Source organism: Malurus melanocephalus, unplaced genomic scaffold (assembly GCF_030028575.1).
Source record: "Malurus melanocephalus ecotype Western Australia unplaced genomic scaffold, MMel_1.1 scaffold_16, whole genome shotgun sequence".
Taxonomy (NCBI): Eukaryota; Metazoa; Chordata; class Aves; order Passeriformes; family Maluridae; genus Malurus; species Malurus melanocephalus.
This window is the reverse complement of record NW_026623248.1, coordinates 4125965-4145105: the sequence shown is the minus strand read 5'-3', so window position 1 is coordinate 4145105 and position 19141 is coordinate 4125965. Positions and strand designations below refer to the sequence as shown.

The 19141-nt window shown below is 37.8% G+C and overlaps 2 protein-coding genes across 4 annotated transcripts; one reads left to right on the top strand and one right to left on the bottom strand.

Annotated features, from left to right (window-relative positions):
* The first annotated feature begins 11 nt into the window (after window positions 1–11).
* On the top strand, window positions 12–9251 carry DEPDC4 (DEP domain containing 4). Of its 3 annotated transcripts, none has more exons than XM_057386034.1 (9): window positions 12–113; window positions 802–1228; window positions 1756–1907; window positions 2504–2621; window positions 4197–4423; window positions 5248–5390; window positions 5610–5735; window positions 6966–7044; window positions 9034–9251. In XM_057386034.1, exons 1-9 carry the CDS (start codon window positions 29–31, stop codon window positions 9249–9251), a joined length of 1575 nt encoding a protein of 524 aa, XP_057242017.1. In that variant the 5' UTR covers window positions 12–28. The 3 variants fall into 3 exon arrangements, with proteins under 3 accessions (XP_057242017.1, XP_057242007.1, XP_057242024.1); XM_057386024.1 differs by having other exon boundaries at window positions 2435–2621; XM_057386041.1 differs by lacking the exon at window positions 6966–7044 and having other exon boundaries at window positions 2435–2621; window positions 9034–9181.
* Window positions 9252–10303: 1052 nt separating this feature from the next.
* On the bottom strand, window positions 10304–18459 carry ACTR6 (actin related protein 6). Its single transcript, XM_057386052.1, has 11 exons — window positions 18236–18459; window positions 17634–17751; window positions 16271–16339; window positions 14812–14935; window positions 13910–14045; window positions 13763–13819; window positions 12997–13095; window positions 12735–12813; window positions 11884–12055; window positions 11178–11316; window positions 10304–10433 (listed from the first exon to the last, which is right to left on the bottom strand). Exons 1-11 carry the CDS (start codon window positions 18301–18303, stop codon window positions 10304–10306), a joined length of 1191 nt encoding a protein of 396 aa, XP_057242035.1. The 5' UTR covers window positions 18304–18459.
* Window positions 18460–19141: the final 682 nt, after the last annotated feature.

Below are 19141 nucleotides of genomic sequence, written 5' to 3'. Positions count from 1 at the left end.
GGCTTCCGCCAGCCGCCCGGCCGCGGCCATGGCGGGCTATTTGACTCCGCGCTTCAGGAGGATCCGCAGTCGGAGCGAGTTGGAGCCGCGGCGGGGGAGCGGGCGGCGCCGAGGTGGGGAGGGAGCGGCATCCCCGTCTCTCCGCTGCAGCAATTTGTCCCCCGCAGTGCCGGAGGGGCTGGCGGCGGCTCCTTCTGGGAGAGGAGTGGGCTGCGAGGGGACAGCGCCTTTGTGTTGCCATCCCGGCTGCCGGTGCCGCGGGAGGGACCGATGGCGGGCAGCGGGCAGGACGCGGTTACGGGGTGCTCGGCAGCTGAACAGAAGGGAGAGGAGCTTCCTCCGGCCGTATCCCCTGGAGCTGAGATTGTGGAGGTGCCGTTGATAGGGCTGGGCATGGAGCTGGGCTGGGTGTTCGACCGGGAGGCAGGCGCGGTTAATGCACTGCAAACTCAGGTTTGTCTTCTGCTGCGCTGTGTGAGGATAAACTGGAGGCTGGGGAGCAGCTCCCCCAGGTGASGCTGAGAGCGCTGGGGCTGCTCAGGCGGGAGAAGGCTCGGGGGTCTTCTCTGCAAGTGTCTGAAGAGAGTGCAAACAAGTTGGAGCCAACCTTTCAGTGGTGCCCAGAGAGGCTGTGATATCGTATGTGGACATCTCCACTTCCGGAGATACTCTAAAGTTTAGCCGATTCCTGAATATTTTTTTAAGATATATAACTAAAATCACAGTGTAAAATTTTATCTTTTATATGTATTAAAGTAAACGTTTATAAATGTGTAAAATTTTTGTATAAATATCTTGCAGATTGTGATGGTCCTTTTCAAGCAACTCAGCTGTGGAATAATATTATACATGCCCTTCACAATCAAGTGGAAATCAAAAGACGTAGACAATATCTGAAAACATACAGAAACTGTTTCACCGGCTCCAATGCTGTGGATGTGGTACTGAGCCATCTTATGCAAAGCATGTACCTAAGCTGCAATGATATTTCTCGGCTGAAGGGAGTCCGTGTGTGCCAAGCGCTGATGGATCACAAAGTGTTTGAGCCAGTTGGAGCAAAGCTTTACTTGTTCAAGAATGGGAAAGAAACAGAGTTTGAAGACACAGACACTAGTCTCTATAGATTTGTAAATAGCAGTCTTGATCCTCTTCTTCCAAGAAAGAATAAGRACAATCAAAGTTTATCTCCTGAGCAAATCTGCAAACAGAAAACAAAAAGACGTTCCAAGTYAGTTACTCTGCACTATTCTGATCTTTCTCTTTGTTTTTTTAGTGAGTTGAGGAGTGTTACCTGTAGATAAAGTTATGTCTAAGCCAGGTGTTGGAGGTTTCTGATAGGTCTGTGCAAGTTTTGAGAAATGTCATGCCTAAATTGTAGATGCTGCCAGGTATTTTTGAGTGAAGTGCTTTGATCTGCCCTTTGTTATTGGGAATAGAGTCTGGCACAGTGGCATAAGCTTGGGAATAATTTGGTTTTGCAATCAGTTGTGCTGAAATCTGAGATTTACTATGAATGAGCTAGTTASTGAAAGCTGGTAAAAGAAGTGGAACTAGTTAACAGTATTTGGAATCCATATCCTTCCCCTTTCCACAAAGCAGAYGTGGATGATTGGAATTCTAGCAACMRGAGAGACTCCAGATACAATGACGCTCTAAAGTTCTGATTTAAGAACAATTTAGTAAGTAACAGAAAGACAAATGTTTCCTAACTTGTTATATATGTAACTTTTTTTTTCCTGTAACTTTCCTAAGCAGAACAAAGCGTGACACAACACTTTCAAACCCCWTAGCATTGGAAGCAGCTGATAAAAAGAAGGTTGAGGAGCTTCTTCGATCAATATATATTCATGCATCTTTGCCTCCAAAGAGCATGGTTAATGAACCAACTCATCTGCTTTCAAAAAGAGGTGAGGATTGAATTTTTTGCTTTTTAAAACTTGATTGTTCTTCACTGTGTCTTGGAGYGAGTGCCCCATTTCTGTTAAACAGTGCTCCACAGAGACCTAAATTTAAGCTGTCACTAATGACAAAATATCTAAATGGTGTTAAAGGGGTTARTGCATGTAGGAACTAAACAGAAGGAAACACAGCAGGGTTATGTTTTTGCATAATGGTGCTGTTTATGCAAATACTACTTCAGAAGGAAGTAAGGCTTTAGGTTAAGAACATCTTCATTATATGATTGCTTTGCTTTTCACTTATRTTTTTCTTTCTTCTACTAATTAGATTATTCTGAATCCTAATAYGAGGCAGACTTTTTTTAGCATCCTAAGATCCCTTCTTACCCAACATAGCAACTTCTGAGCTTCCCAACACTGTGCTGTTACCATKTTTTCTTTGAACACTTAAGAGATACTTGAGTGAGTAAAAACAAAGATTARTTGTTTACCTAAGAACTTGTTTCTGGGGGTTTTTTGTTTGTTTATGGTACCAGTAATAGAAGATGCCTGGAAACAGCAAACTCTGCTACGACTGCTGCAGTTAATTGATGTTCCTCTTCTAGAAGATATCTTGGTGTCTTCAGTGAAGACAAAATYAGACAGTTTTGGCAAAGAAGAAGACATGGTTATCTCAAATACTTTCCTGGACAGAGAGGTTACGTGTAGCTTAAACTTGCCCGAGTAAGTTATACATCTATCAAATTAATTTGCTAGTAAAGGCTTTMTTTTACTCTTGGTCAAAGATTTGTGTTAAATGAACAAAACAGACATCATTATGTTTGTATAATTGTAGGCAGGGGTGGCATTAATGTGATTTACTTGGGCTTCTTTTTAGAAGTGGTGATTTCACAAAAACTATGTATTTAGAGTTGGACATTAAGTATTTTAATAAACATTAAAACTTTAACCTCAAGTGTTGAAAACACTTCTAGTTCCTAGACSAGATTCTTTACTCTTAAGTCTCTGTAACAGATACTAGAACTTGAAAAATTTTATTCTGAGACYTTTTGTTTGTTTGTCAYAGTTCCTGGTGGCCATGCTGTGAAGATAGAAAGTTAATAAGKCATCTGTTGTTAGCAAGAGAAAAGGAGAAACTAAGCTGTAGCACTGAAGAATGCTTAWGCAGTGAGAATATAAATGTGGCTGAATGTTGTCAGTGCTTTTTTTCTTTAAATCTTCTCTTACTTTTGTAGTGTTCCTGTTTACTGTACTTAGGCTGATCTCCATCTTGCATTTACTTTTAATGAATATGAAGGCTCATGTGAATATCTTAGGAATGATTATTTTTGTCAAATCAACAGTTTTATCTGCAATTTTGCAATCTTTGTTTCTGCTCTTCATGATAAAAATAAGGTTCTGTGGATCCTAAACAATGTTTCCAAATTTTCATTGGTTCAGATCAAATTATTTTACATCCAGAATCAGATAATCTTTACCCCACACATTTCTATAATTTTATATTTTTTCTGTACAAAATGCTGGAGGCTTTTCTCTCTGATCTTTTGGCTTCTTTCAACAATGRATTACYCACCTGAATTTTAGGTTGATTTTAYGTTTTCTTTCTTTAGTTAAGACATACAGACAACAAATGCTTGTGAAAACCCATTACCTTTATATTAGATAATATAATAATCTGCTTCTGTAATYTTCTGTGATTTAAACTATTTTTATTTTTCTCTTTTTYMKGSYWAMYTTTTTTTTTCTTCTCTTTTGTAAAGATCCAGTCTCTTGGTTTTGTCATCTTGGTTAGCCCTGATGGGTTCTCCATGTGTGTGTTGGAGTAATGGGTGGGATCGTGTTTGGTCTTTACTTACCAGCTGAATTCCTGGGGGTCAGTGACAGCTCTGGCATGAGTGCAGCTTGTTTTGATCTGGTTGAATCTCAGGTGTATTGCCATTAGCAGAGGTAAACTATGAAAGTTACTTTTTTCGGGCAGGTCCTTGAACGGCTGTAGTGAGATAAGTTACATAAACTGCTTAATAAATCAGTTCAGTGTTATGGTTCATATACGTGACTAAACCTGCCTATTTCTGTCAAGTTTTCTTTAAAGGATTACATGAACCCTGAGATTAGCTCAGYTAGTTTGAGCATGGTGCTAATAACAGCAAGGTTATGGATTCAATCCTTTTTATTTAAGAGCTGGACGTGATGATCCTTGTGTGTTCCTTCTAACTCAGAGTATTCTATGAATCTGGGAAAATAAAAATAGGTCAAGCATTTTAAAGCAAGCACTAAAACTAACTTTTCCTCCTACAGGCTTGACAGATGGCTCTACGCTGCAATTGAATGCTTGGAGTATTTTCCTGATCAATTCCTAGTGATGGTTAGTCAGCAGTTACCTGAAAGYACTAACAACCCCAGCAGTCTGAATGCATACAAGAAGATTCTTTTTGATGTTATAGTGAAGTATTACAGTCAAAAGAAGGACTCTCTTCTTGCCACTCAGGATCAGGATATTCATTCGGGAATTATAGAACTTATAGGTAAGAGCAACCTGGAACAAAAATACAGGTGAAAGCTGTGTAGAGGGTATTACTAAATGTCAATTGACTGAATCATGACACCATTTGCAATGCCATTGCAGATGCACTTTTTAGGTTGGAAGGAAATGTTCAAGATCACTATTAAGAACTTCTGCTTAAGACAAGGAAAAATTTCAAAGTTACATCGATTTGCTTAGGGCCTGGTCCAGCTGAATTTTGAAAATCCATAAGGGTAGAAATTCACCAAACTCTGTGGGTAACTCTTTCACAATGTAACTTATGTAATTGTGAAACTTATCTCAAGTCAGAATTTCCCTTGTTGCTACTTCTGATTAATAACATAAAACTAAACTCATTGCTAGAAAGTTTTTCATATTAACCAGAATAAAGATTTTAGAGTTCTGGACTTAGGGTCCTTTTTAGCAAAAGAAGTTACTTAAAATTATAAAATTGAGAACCCTCCCATCATATGCACGTAACTAACCAGAAGGATTTCATTTAATTACAAGTTTCAGATTAATCCTACCCAAATCAGCTTTGTTGCTACTTCRGTTCTATYRGATCTYAGCCCCAGCTGCCAACTAGRTACTACAAAGCTGCTCAYTCACTGCCTGCTGCCACCCTGCCACTGCATCCTTAACTGTGGGATAAAGGCTTTAAACTTTAATTGATTAAACGTTGTATTGAGTCTTGTCACTGAAAGAATCTATTTTGTTTGGAAGGAAAAACCCCCCAAAAGTGGGATTATTATTGGGATTTAAATGTGTATTTGTGACTCTGAAAATSAACAGTTGCATTGGATGTACTGTTTTACTCCATTGCAGAAAGAGGAAAAACAGATCAAGCTATAGAAGCATTACAACTTTATTTAAAATTATTACCACCAAATATTAGTGAAGAACTACACAGRCTCCTTACATTCCTAGCCATTGCATCAGAATCTGAGGGCTACAGATTGCAAAAACAAGTAAGTATGTGTTATGTTCAATGTGGAAAAAAGCATTTTCTCCTAGTAAAGCTAACATTTTTGTCCAGTTAGAAGTATTCTGCCTACTGCCTTTCAATGTGATCTGTTTCAAAACAAATACCAAGGTGTTTTTCCCACTAATAGCATCCTGTTATACTTAGTGTTTTCTAGTACACTGCAAGTCAATCTAATGCCTGATCTGASTACTACTTTTTCTAGTTTGAGAACAGATTTGTGATCATCAAGACTTGTGCAAAGTTCATCTTGCAAAATAGAACATTGTCAAAACCACAGGCAGAACTGCTGGCTCAGTTTCTGATGGACAATCACTCTGAGCTCTWCAAGGTATCATTTTCCTTACCTCATTGGCTTTGTGATTTTAAATGTTAAATGTCCTGAATTGCCTTTTTTGGAGTATGATGAGTCTGAGGAACTGAGTTTAATGTTCAATTTGTTACAGTTTAATAGTGCAGCCAAACAGTGTGAGAAGCTATTCCACACTATAGAGGACAGATTACTGAGAGCTTTGCAATAATTAAAAAATTATATCCTCTCTATTTGCATGATTTATATGATGAAAATATTTAAAATTTTAAGATTTTTTAATAGAATCATTTTGGCACCTTGTTGGTAATGACTGCCTACTAAATTTTTAGGCATCTTAATGTCTTTTTCCTTTKTAAGTTCACTGGCATACTCTGGTATAAAAATGGCATGGTCTTCTAACCATGTAATGTGTATAGCTTTGACAACTCTAAAAGATCCTTCAGTATTTTGAAATGTTAATTTCTAAATTAAAGAAAACATATAGAACCACAAGTGCTAATAGCCTTTCTGTTAAGCTTAATGAGCTGTGTAAATATGCAGACTTTTTATAGYCTCTTTATGTTCCATCATATTGTCAAGTGAAAAGGTGAAACTTTACCATAGTCAATACAAATAAACTTCACAGAAATTTGCTTTGAGTAAAATATTGGCTTCTATTTTTATGCAACACATTAATTTCCACTTCTGACTTCAGGTCAAGAGACATGAGAGATTTTGCTTTTCTTTATAATTAGCTCCAATTTAGTTTGAAAGTATTAAGGTTAGTGAGAGTTTTGTATGTTAATACACAGCAAACTCCCTTTTTTTTTTTTTGTATTAAGACTTCTTATATGAGGGTTAGGGCTTTGATTCCCTTAGGGCTTTGATTCCCTATTGGAGGCGGGGGCCAGACAACTGTGTAGCAGGGAAAATATGTGGATGGCAGTTCACTCTTACAGCTGCAATTGAGAACATTGTGCAAAAGCTGAAATCCACTGCTTTTACTCTGCAGTTTGTGCCATGGAAATCAATATCTAGAACTTTTTGCTTCCTATTTCTTTGGCTAGAAATACTAGCAATAAACATGTGTATCTTAGTAAAACTATGTGCAATTCTGTGAGGGACTTTGAATGTGTACTTAAATAGATGTAGGCATAGATTCTTCTGCATTAACTRTGTGTTCTTAAATTGGTCATGTTAAAGCTTTAGAGTCTCAAAATGCAGAAGTATTGCTCTTTTAATTTTTTCTKTGTTGGGTTGTATTGTCAGACTCCTTTAACTCTTCTGGAACTAATGAGTAGAAGACTTCAGCATTTGGTAGAAAGGCAAGATCCAGATATCAATTCAGGTAGATGTTGTGGTACATTTTTATATAATTATTGTACACAAACTGATTTATTATCTGTTGACTATAATTTTGCATAGACTGTTCTTTTCCTTTGTTAGAAATGAAGTATTAAGGGGATTATTGGCTTATGCACTCCATGTAAAATTATATGCTATCAGCAAAACTGGTCTAAATATTGGGGAACAAGGATTCTATTAATTATCCAGTCTGGATACAATTATTTTTTTACCAGATACYTCTGGAAATAGTGCAAAATGTGCTTCCTGAAGTCATTTGCATATAATTTGGTTTGTGAATTTGATGTTTTTATTTAGGTACAGTATTCTTTTATTTTTGCCASAAGACACCTACAAATTCTCACAAAACTCAGTAGTTCAAGGTTCTGATAGATGACTTGAGTACAGACTTCTATTGTATAGTGTTTTGACTGTTAAGTGTTTTTTKAAGAACTCTCTTCTTTTTTTGGGTAAGCACCAAGTGTAAGAGCTTAGGACTCAMACACCAAGTGTCAAATGCTTTCCTTTTAGGCTACATTACCCTTGTGTATGTGGGAATAATGGTTTTCAGCTTATTTCTTTCACGAGCTAACATTCCTTCTGGCCTTGCTGCCACAAATATCTTGCAAAACTGACCAAAAGGGTYGGCTTAAATGATTGAATTTCTCTCTGACTCTTTACCTTTTTTCAGCTTCCATATTGCCAGTGCATTGTGTGCTTAAACAGARGAGAAACCACTAGGGAACCAAATARCACTAAGTTATTTTGCTGTGTAATACTGTATTTAATAGAGCAGCTGCCTGAGAAGTTGTTTTGGTACAAAATCTTTGACCATCTGTGTTGGATTCTGGAATGTGTCCAAATTCCTTCTGGCTCAGTGTTCTGAGAATTGYGTATTGTGTAGCCAAAGAATAGAGATGAGCAACAGAGGCAAGAGCTGCCTGTCTGTAATATTCTCAGAGCTGGTGTGATYTGCATCAGCACATTGAACAGACAACTGAAGTACAAACCTCATACTACATTTTTCCTAAATTTTGGTGTTCCAATCTCTAAATGCATATAGGTTCCATCTACTTGTTGAAATAGCTAGTTTGAAATAGCTAGTTTGATCTCATTCTAAGCTCTCCAGCATGGCATATTCCTGCTTTCCCGTGTGCCTCGTGTCCTGGTGTCATTTTCCCAGCAGGAGACAGCAGTAAAATCTTTCCTAGKAGCTACTGAGCATTCTTAGCTGGTGAACTTAAGTCTGGGTGGGAGCAGAACAGAAGGCTGGRAGACCCTGATAAGAAAAGGGGTCTATCTATTGCAGGAGGGTAATCCTTAGATCTGCTGGAAATAAAAAAGATTAAAACCAGTGAGAGAACTCAGTTCTTGGGTTGGTTTTAATCTAGTAAGACACTTGAAACCACAGGACTAAAGGATCCACACTGAAGTTCTAAGAGTTAATCTCTTTGCCAGCTGGTAAGCTTTCCCTTTTGAAAGAACTGGCTTTTTCTTTATCTGGTTCTACTAAACCATAGAAAGTATTGATGTTTGACAAACTTACTGTGAAAGAAGGGAAAGATGGGTCCATGTGAAAACTGTGACAGCTCCAGTTAATACTACTCTATGTGAAGCCTAAAGATGATGGTGTTTGTCAAGAAGTAGTAAGAAATTTTTGGATCCTGACAAAGGCAAGGTGCCATTTTTGTTGTGTAATGGTCTTCATTGTGGTTTCTGTATGAGATCTGCGTTTGCTCTTTGCCTTGCAGATCTGTTTGCAATATAGAATCATCTATGTTACTTTATATTTGCAATTAATGTTTATTATTATTTCAACTTTATTTTTGCAATTAATGTTTATATTTCCATCCATTCTCAGTGGAGGGCTTATGTTTCACATTGCTTGTAGATGTAATCACATCTGAACTGGAATATTGGYATACCTGTTTCTTCTATTTTTTAACAAGGCTTTTGCATGAAACTTAATCTGAACCTCTGATTTTTCACAAAGGCTTCACCTTCTGTCAGCACATTTCAGCTAAAGAATATGAAGATCAAAAACAACAAACCAATCAGTTTCTTCTAGCACTGATTCAAGAGATGGACAATGACCCCACTGTTCCTTTGAAGCAAAAGAAGAAATTAATCAAAGAATTCCAAAAATACCATTCTCTTGTCTACTGTAGTGGTTGTAAAACTACATGTGAATTTTGTACTCCAAATGGTTAGACTTCAATACCGTCTGTTTAAAATATTTTTTTTTTAAGAGTGGAGGACGCACATGGAAATTGCTCGTGAAAAAATGTTTTCTTCTTACTTATTTACATCTTCAGTTTCAGGAAACTACAACTATCAAAATTATTATGTTGCTGAAAAGCATTAAATCTAATAAATCTTCTAAGCAAAATATACTTAATTATTTGTAAGTTGGTAATAACAGCRCACTGCTTGGGCTGCTTTGAATTTAGGGTTTGGCATCTTTTTTCCTCTGTCCCACAATCCCATGGCTTTCTATTTGAGCCATGTCTACATTCTAAGCCATGCTTGGGTTGATAATCAGTAGGGGTTTTTATTCTTTTCTATCTGTAATTAATAATAACTTCATCTAATCTTAAACTGTATGTCATGAATCCTGTGGGTATTGTGAAARTGTATGAAGTGTGCAAAAAATGTTGGAAGCAGGTCCTTGGGTTTTGAAACTGCAGCAGGAAAGATTTATTAGGTAGGGGCGCTGTGTGCTTGCAGTCAGTAATTACRACCTGTTGTTACTGTCTCCCCACTATAGCAGAGTGAGCTGCTGCTACTTCAAGTAAAAAACTSTAAAATAACCAAAAATAAAACTCATGTATTTCTTGTCAGAAGAGGCAACATCAGAAGTTCCTTTTGAGATGTGTTTCATATCCATTTACCTGCATGCATGAGTTAAAATAATATTTATTTGGAAAAAAAAAACAACCCAAGACTATTTCTTCTCACTATGTAGTGTCACACCRGTACAAGCATTTGGTACTTTTATTGCCTCATGCACTGAGGTTTTCTGCAATAAAAATACAAYGAAGCTATCAGAAAATACAAGAACATAATAAAATTGCAATGAACATATTACTTCATAGTATTAGGTTTRTAAAACTTTATGTTTAAACTCTGAATTTTTTTTTTTCTCAACCCAATTCAGTACAGGAAAGCTAAAACACAATCCTAGTTGATGGAAAAGAGGTTGTAGGTCAAAGAATTCCATTCTGAGTAAAACAGTGAAATAACAACATATCCAACTATGCTACCTATATATCAAATTTCTCTTCACAGATACTGTGTCCATGTTCTTCATAGTCTTCTCTAGTTACTATCATGTCTTCAAAATCATCATTTTCAGAAATGAACTTCCCGCCTTCCCAAGTATAAGTAATAGGGCTGGAAAATGAACAAAGTTGTTACTCATCTGTAAGTTCATTTAAAATACAACTATGCAGTGATGATTTCCAAGACTTTTATTTAGCTGTACCTATTTAAAACTACATTTTTGATTGCTAAATCAAACCATGAAGCTCCAGAGAAGCTGAAATTTTAGCAGGGCTAGCTGACTCGACTTTTGAAAAATGGCCTTTTTGAAGTCCGGTGTGAAGAGGGAATGACACGGATATCTCTTTACTTTGCACAGACAGTGATTCTTTAATAGTAATAAAAATACTCTTTAACAATAATTTTTAAAAGGTAACTTTTTCTTGGTCTGTTCAAAATATATTTGTTTTGTSTCCACTTCTTCTAGAAAGATATTACCCCTTCCTAATCCCTGAAGTGGTACATTAATAATGACATGGCAGCATTCAGATGCTGAAAATTCTTCTAAGTAAAAGACTAAGCTCTAATCTTACATCTCCACCTAATGACAAAACAGTCTTATTTATCTGTTTACAATAAAAAGGCTGACCCTAAAAMCACTTCAGCTTTATTAGCTGAAGTACAGACCAAGCAGGTGATCTCTAATTTATGTGGAAAATACACTGATTTAAAACATCCTTCTTGCACAGTTTTTGTTCACTTAAATATTTTAATTAATGCCAATACTCCATCTTTTTAATCACCAAAAAAGTCCTACTTTATTGCTTGTTCTGCTAGAAAGATAAAGCCCCTCCTATTTAGTAGTTTGGAACTTACTTTTCAGGAAGAACCACGGAAACGTCATAATCAGTTGGAGTAAGACATCGGACTTCAGAATAAACCCGATCTCTGAAGCCTGGAAAAAGGGTGTTTCCCCCAGTCAGAACTATGTTCTTGAAGAAATGRGGCTGCATCTCTGTAAAACAATTAAGTAAATCTGTAGTTAAAAAAAATCTAAAGATTAAAGGTGGTGGTTTATTCAATTTTTTTTATGAATTAGAACAGAATTAAAAAATATGCATACAAAAAATGTATGATCATCTAATCAACATATCAGTTATATAGAAATATGAAAGGTGATCAAGCACCCTGTGTTCTTCCTGATTTTGGAATGTGGCTTTGATGACTGCTGTTTTCTTATATTGTCTATTAAATTTCATATTAAATTTGCCAACACAATTTCCCTTTCAAAAGGGATTTTAAGTGACACACTTTTCTTTAAGAGTACATTAACAGCCTAAATGCTGCCATACTTACATGGTATCATAAAACCTATGAAAGTCTTTTTTGTGTAATAATTACTGTAATAATCTATATAATGAAAGCCTTAGTATTACTTCTGAAAAAAAGCGGTCAGAAAGGTTTTACTCTTTGATGCTTAAATTACTGAATTTTGGTCAGTTTCACACCAAACCAAATCAAGCCATGACAACATCCCTTCTCCCACCCCTCCAATCCTTTTCAAAATACTTTCAGGTTATACCTTCAGGTAGATTCTGAATAGAATAAACAATGGCTTCAGGAATTCCCATCTCTTGAATACCAATATCCGAAGGATGGAAAAGTATTTCTGGAACTGCAAATCTTTCATTTGTTAGACGAAGTATTTGTTCACCAGTCTTGTATTTTCCACTTAACACCATCTCTTCCCTTGGCTAAAATAAAGACATGAATAGTACCCACTGCTTAAGAAAAGAAATCACATCTTAGAATATTCAGCTAATCTATTTCATGTCCTGCAGACATAGGCAGTCTGTGCTACATTGTCATATTATCTATCAGCAAATCTTTTAAGAATAATGYGTAGTCTGGTACTACATCTGAAGTGACTTTGCTCTTACCAACTGCAGTTTTGTCTGAAGTAAAATAAAACTGGTATACATGAGAGTAGCCTCAAAATATTAGGACTGCTTTCAAAACTATGGCTGACTCAGTAAATAAGATAAAATGATTGAATTGTCTTCGTCAGTATTTCAGGCTCTTCTACAACATGACTTTGAACCTTCAACTTATTAGGGTGTTTAAATGTAATCCAGAGAGACTTACAAAAAAAAAATACAAAGCAACATTTCCTAACTTAATGTTAAAAAACCCAGTAATGATATGGGTAAGTTGTATGACAGAACACAAACAGAGAAAGGTACAAATGTTAAATAATAGAACATAAAATGTTATGCTGGAAAAACAGTATTTTGTTTTCATCCCAACTTAAACAATTAATGCATAGCTCAGGAAGATGTTACAATACAACATTAGAAAAAAGGAAGTATTTTTAACCTCTCCACTAGACTTATGCAGGTGAACAGTCCAAAATAAATTCAAAACTATCATTACCTTACAAAATCCTTTTTTGATTGTGCTAAAGTCTGGCAAAACGTAATCTACCATTACAGTATTTTCCTCTCCTTTCAATCTGAAAAAGAATGTAAAATTCAACAGAATAAAGAATAAGTTCTAAATTCTAACTATTTTATACTGGCAAAAGTTCTTTGACTTAACTGGAAAATTTTCTGATTAGGAGTACAGTTTTATTTGTTTGTACAAACAGATTATGCAGAAGTACCAACTTTTACATTTAGTACCTTTGGATACATACTTGGCAATGTCCATGTCTTTGTAAAAGTCTTGAGAAACATAACACACATCTTCTTTCACTTGATTAATTACATGTGTCTCATCCATAACATGTAGCTGCCTGTGAAAAAAAAAACAAAACCACACAAGTTTGAGATAAAGTGCTCCATTTCCTGTCCAGTTTTCCACTGGAATTGAGCAACCATTGCTTTCCAGTCACAGGAAGCTACTGTCTCAATGTCTGAAACTTGTATTCAATTTACAAAAGCATTCCCGCTCTACTGGAGTTTAATATTTTTCTATTTCACTGTTCAATAAATATATTAACCTGCATTTGTCACTGTCTTCCTAATAACTATAGCTGTAATCCTGCAATTAGTTTTCTTAGCAAASACATTACCTAAAGTTCCAAGCTAAAGGATCCTAGTGATAAGTTGATCCTACTGCATTTTATTTGCGTTAGTGATAGAATCAGTCAGCAAACTGACTGATCATCTACTGAGGCACATCAGAAAATACGTTAAGACTTGTACAATTGTGAACACACAGGTAACCTCAGCAACTTCAGAAGCACCAGCACTTTGAAAAATAACAGTCTAATTCTTCAAAGCATTTAAACTCTTCTTAATTTATCTTGATCTTAAGGCCAAGATGGCAGCTAGCAGATTATAACAGACAAAAATTCCCTTTTCCTTTAAACAGCAATTGATCTAAAATTCACAGAACCAGTAARAATATTTCTAGCTTATTTCATACCAACTTTCAGAGTGAAAAGTAGCATGCTTTACCTGTAAGAGATRATCTCCTTTAGATGGTTGGTTAAGAGTTTCCCTCCAACGTTTATCCTACAGAGAAAGAGTAACGTGAAGAATCCTGTCATTGTTAACTTCAGGCACAGCAAACAATTCTTTTAGAAAATACATACTGCAGTATACCTGATGATTGCCTCTTTCTTCTTTTTACTTCTGCAATAAGGTACAATGTGGGTAAAAGAGTATCCACTATCCACAATGATACAACACAACTCAGATGGATTATCCCGGAAATACCTGTGTGCACTAAGAGCTCCAGCTGAAATACAGAAAGTTTAATTCCATTTTCATATGAACACTTAGAATTTACGACACTTTAGATATGAAAATGTACTTGCTTTGTATTTTAAATGCTTTTGACAGACTTTCAAGATCTTAATGCATAATACTACAGTCAACACATGAATTCATTTTGACAGTAGATAAAATTAAGTGTTATATATGGCCCCACTTATATTTTTTTAGGAATTACAGTCCATGTTCAGTTTCCTTTACAGTCCAAGCACCTTGATCACACTATAACTTATCAAACTTGTCTAAAGGAGTATCCTATGYCCAGTTATCTTTCAGAAGGGTGGTATTGTTGTATCACACATTCCCTGTGAGATACATTTCATAATTGTAATGCTGCATTTTATTTGCTAACACATAACAAAACTAAAAAAAAACCCATTCCTACCCCACTAAAAAAGGAAAGCTATTRAAGACTTCATGCAAATTTTTGGTAGATTTTTTCAAATGCTATCCCATTTCAAAATCCATCTGTTACTTCTGTCATCCTTACTCTCCTCAAATTTCCTGTAATTATATACGACACTCTTTAGAAAGTGGTAGAAGAGTACAGCTGGAACTTAAAAAAGATATAATTAAAGAAATATTTAATCCACTTTTACTCAAGAGCTAGGAAGCAAATGAAGTCATTCTTTTACTATAAATATGTTTGTGTGTGCATATGTGCTTATTTATTTATTTAAACAGTTAAGCTTCAAAATACATAAATGCAAACTAGAAGGAGACAGACTCACCATTTACTCTAAGAACTGCTTGAAACTGATATTCTTCAAATAGAATTTCATTCATAGATTCTTGTATTGAACTGAAGTTAAAATAAGGTTCGGTAATAATAATATTGGTATCTACAAAATCCACCTAGGAAAAACACATTAGGATTGTTATTCCATAAAAYGTAGAAATAAATAATTCCTTATCATCTTTTAAAGCAGTGGCAGATCATGTAAATCTGAAGAYGTGATTACTACTTCCCATATGTTTGTAGAAACTAGGCTTAGAATGTTTTGGCTTTTTTAAAGACTTAATGAGTAGTGATACAAGTTTATCTAATTAATGGGAAAAAACATAATAGAAGGGAACACTTTCGTATGTATCCTGATTCTGTTCCCATCCTTWCAAATTGTAATCCAGCATTTTAAAGAGACACTACAAAGGAACACTACAATTCTAACATAAGATACTTTACACTAATCCTGTCATCTACAGAGGTAAATCCCCTTGACAGCTCAGCACTTGCACCACAAAATTACACGCCTAATAACCAAAGCCCTGTACAGTAAAGATTCAACAATAAAATTCCCAGTGACCTCTACTGAGGCCAGCAAAAAGATCCTGAACTTCCCACGCTTACCAGTATCTCAAACACTCCTTTAGAGAGGACTTCATAGGGTTACTTCAATCATAAATGGGTATGTCCCTAAACATATCACCAGCTACTTCTCTCTCTAGTCTCCACTTGTGAAGAAGAATTAAAAATAAATTCTCCTCAAAACCATGACTACACTGAATACAGCTCCAAAACTGAAATAAAATTCATGTATCAAAAGCCAGGACTGTATACTTTTGTGTACAGAGACTAAGCTAATTTGAGGTATTATTCATATCAAGGTATGGACTATGSTTTTTGGTTAACAAAAACCCAAGAATTTCCAGAGAACATAACACTTTTAAAAGAAAAAAATAAAAGGAAAGTCTTCATACACTTCCTGGGCTAAATCCAGCTCATAAGATACAAAAAAATAAAGTGTCAGATATTTATATTTTATACCTTTAAGTTATTCATGGGTAGAAAATGGCCAAAAATGATGACTAAATGCCTATGTATTACAGCCTACTGACCCAGCTCATCCCTCCCTTCTACATTAACTATTTCTTCATCTCTTAACTATATTGTATCTGTCTCTGATTATTTTTTATGAACTTGAACTTCTAATTATATTGTTAGGTATTTCTTAGAGGAGCTGCACTCAGAATCAGTATATASATACAAGACTACAAAATTTAAGTATTTTTCAAAATTCTACACCAGAACTCGAGAACTTCTTCACTTTGCAAAAACATAAATCCTCTGGTTTCTAATTGAAGGCACTTTGAAAGAGAACATTAAGATCACTTGTTCTACTTAATATWTATTAATTCCATTTACTCAGTATTTCATCTACACAAAACATGTAATTAAGAAAAGGCTCTTACTTGATACATTTCTTTTCCAAAGAGGTAATCCCAAACCTGTCTCTGAACATCCCAATTCACCAAGTAACCCTGTAGGAATTTAGAAAAGATATTATACTATTTAGAAAAAAAATCATACTTAAAAAAATAAGTCAAACAATTAATAAACTGGTAATATAAAAAAATTGAGAGTTAAAATGTCTAAATTTACATTTTTAGGCTAAGGAGTAAGCATTGCATAGGATTAAGGTATGTTATGAATATTCTCCTTTGATATGTTGATTACTGCACTACAAAAMCAATATAGATTGTGTTTTCTGTATACATTAGTCTTTTTGGCAGAAGCTTGTCAGTTTTCCTCAGTGCCAGAGAATGTTACAGAGCAGATTATCTGGAATGCCATCACCCAGCATGTACAGGACAAACAAGTGATCAGGTCCAGTCAGCACAGGTTTATCAAAGCTTGACTAACTTGTTCTCCTTCTATGACAAGGTRACCCACTGAGTGGGGGASGGAATAGATGTGAATGTTGTCAACCTGGACTTTAGTRAAGTCAGCCAAGTCGCTGACACCATTTCCCACAGCATTCTCCTGGAGAAGCTGGTCATGGCTTGGATGGGTGAATTCCTTGTTGGGTAAAAAACACTGGCTGGATATCTGTGCCAGAGAATGATGGCCAAGTTGGCATCTCGTCGTTAGTGGTGTTCTCCAGGACTCAGTATTGGGGCYAGCCCTATTTGATATGTTTATCAACAATCTGGACAAGGGAATTGGGTGTACCCTCACTAAGTTCACAGAAGGCTCTAAGCTGGGAAGGAGTGCTGATCTGCTGGAGGGTAGAAAAGCTCTGTAAAGATTTCTGGATGACCTGGATTGATGGACTGAGGACAATTTTATGATTTTCAACAAGGCCAAGTGCCTGAAGAAAACGAGGCTCAGGGGGAACCTTATCACTCTCAAACACCTGAAAGGTCAGTCTCCTCCACCAGGTAACAAGTGACAGGACTAATGGGAATGGCCTCAAATTGCACCAGAAAGTTTTAGATTAGAAACAGTTTCTCACCAACAGGGCTCTCAAGCACTGGGACAGGYTGCCYAGGGAAYTGGTTGATACCATCCCTGGAGGTATTTARAAGATAYGAAGATGTGGCACTTAGGGACATGGCTAAGTGATGGACTGGACTGGACAGGGTTAATTACTGGACTTGTTGATCCTAAAGGTCTTTTTCAACCTAAACAATTCTAAACTTCACACTGCTGACTGATTCTTGCGTGATACTACAYATAACCCTGCAGCTGGGGCATATGGTATGAAAACTATTCCTTAGAATAGTCAAAAATTTACATTTGGCTTGAATGTTAAACTGAGAACATCTTACTTACTTTCTGAAAGGGAAGAATATAAAAAAGACCAGAGGGATCCTTAATTTCATCCAGTTGATTTGCTGTAAAKGTTTTTAAGCGTGCAGTCTTTGACCTGAACTGACAGTTGGGAATAACGCTGGAAAAGAATGGGAAATTTCATATTAAACATGGTATGAAACACATTCATTTTCTTTATGCCACTTTCAATAATATTTTTGCTGCTGTATTTTGACCATTAACTAGAGCCAGTTGTGAGGGAAATACTTAATTTCTGACAACTCCAGTGCAGACCAGACGCCTTTTAGAAAACCACCGGAACCACAGCCCCTCCACCGCACACTGCGCTGATCTGCAACCATCACCCCCTGCCGCCGGCACAGTAAGAGCGCCGGGGGTTCTGTCCCGTTCCGGCCGGTGTGACACGGAGGGCAGGGTGGCGCCTGCAGCCGCCGCAGGGGCGGGGCGGGGCCAGGCCGCGCCTCTCCGCAGCGAACGCAACGCGCCGCGGGCCCGCGCTCCGGTGAGGGGCTGAGGAGTGCGGGGCCGACCGGGAGCGGCAACGGCAGGGACGGAGCAGCCGTGAGGGGACGCCCGGCGCCTGCCCTGCCCCGTCCCCTCACCTGACGTTCGCGTGGCTGTAGCCGATCTTGGCGTTGTAAGCGCCGTTATCCAGCACCAGCGTGGCCATGCTCCCCACGGCGCCACGGCCGCCGCCGTCCCAGTATTGATCCGCCACCGCCGTGGATGTGTGCGGTGACCATAGAGCGGAGGAGCAGCGCGCGCGTGGCCGGGCGGGAYGCGGTGTGCCGGCAGAGCTCCGCCTCTGCCGCGGGCCGCGCGCCGTGCCGCTGACGCTCGCGGAGCTGCGGCCGCCATTGGCCGGGCGTGACCCGGCAGCGCTCGTCACACGCTGGGSGGGGAGGTGACACGGCGTCACCGCGGACAGCGCCCGGCCYGGCACTCGCCCCAGCCCCGCGGGGGCGGCACCGCCCTCTCGGGACGGGCCGAGTCCGAGAGCCCGCTGTGGGAGTCCCTGCCGGCTCTGGATGCTGCCGGGCGGGAGCCCCGCGCCGCGGGACAAAGGTGGTGAGTGACAATCACACTGAGAAATGAGCAGCAGCATGGGCCTGTGCTGTGTAAGAATGTGACAAAATGAAAAGGAGACAACTCTTTAAATTCCACCATCATTATATTACTGTTACAGAATCACAGAATCAATTAGATTGGAAAAGACCTGAGATCACCGAGTTCAACCTGTGACTGAACACCACCATGTAAACTAGACCATGGCTCTAAGTGCCATGTCCAGCCTTTCCTTAAACAGCTCCAGGKATGGTGACTACCACCTCCCAGGGCAGTCCATTCCAATGCCTAATCTCCCTTCCTGTGAAACAAACAAACAAACAAAAACCAACCAACCAACCAAACAATAAAAAAGTTCTTTCTGATATCCAACCTACACCTCTGCTGGCACAGTTCGAGAGTAAATCCTCTCATCCTGTCCCTGGTTGTATGGGAGAAGAGAC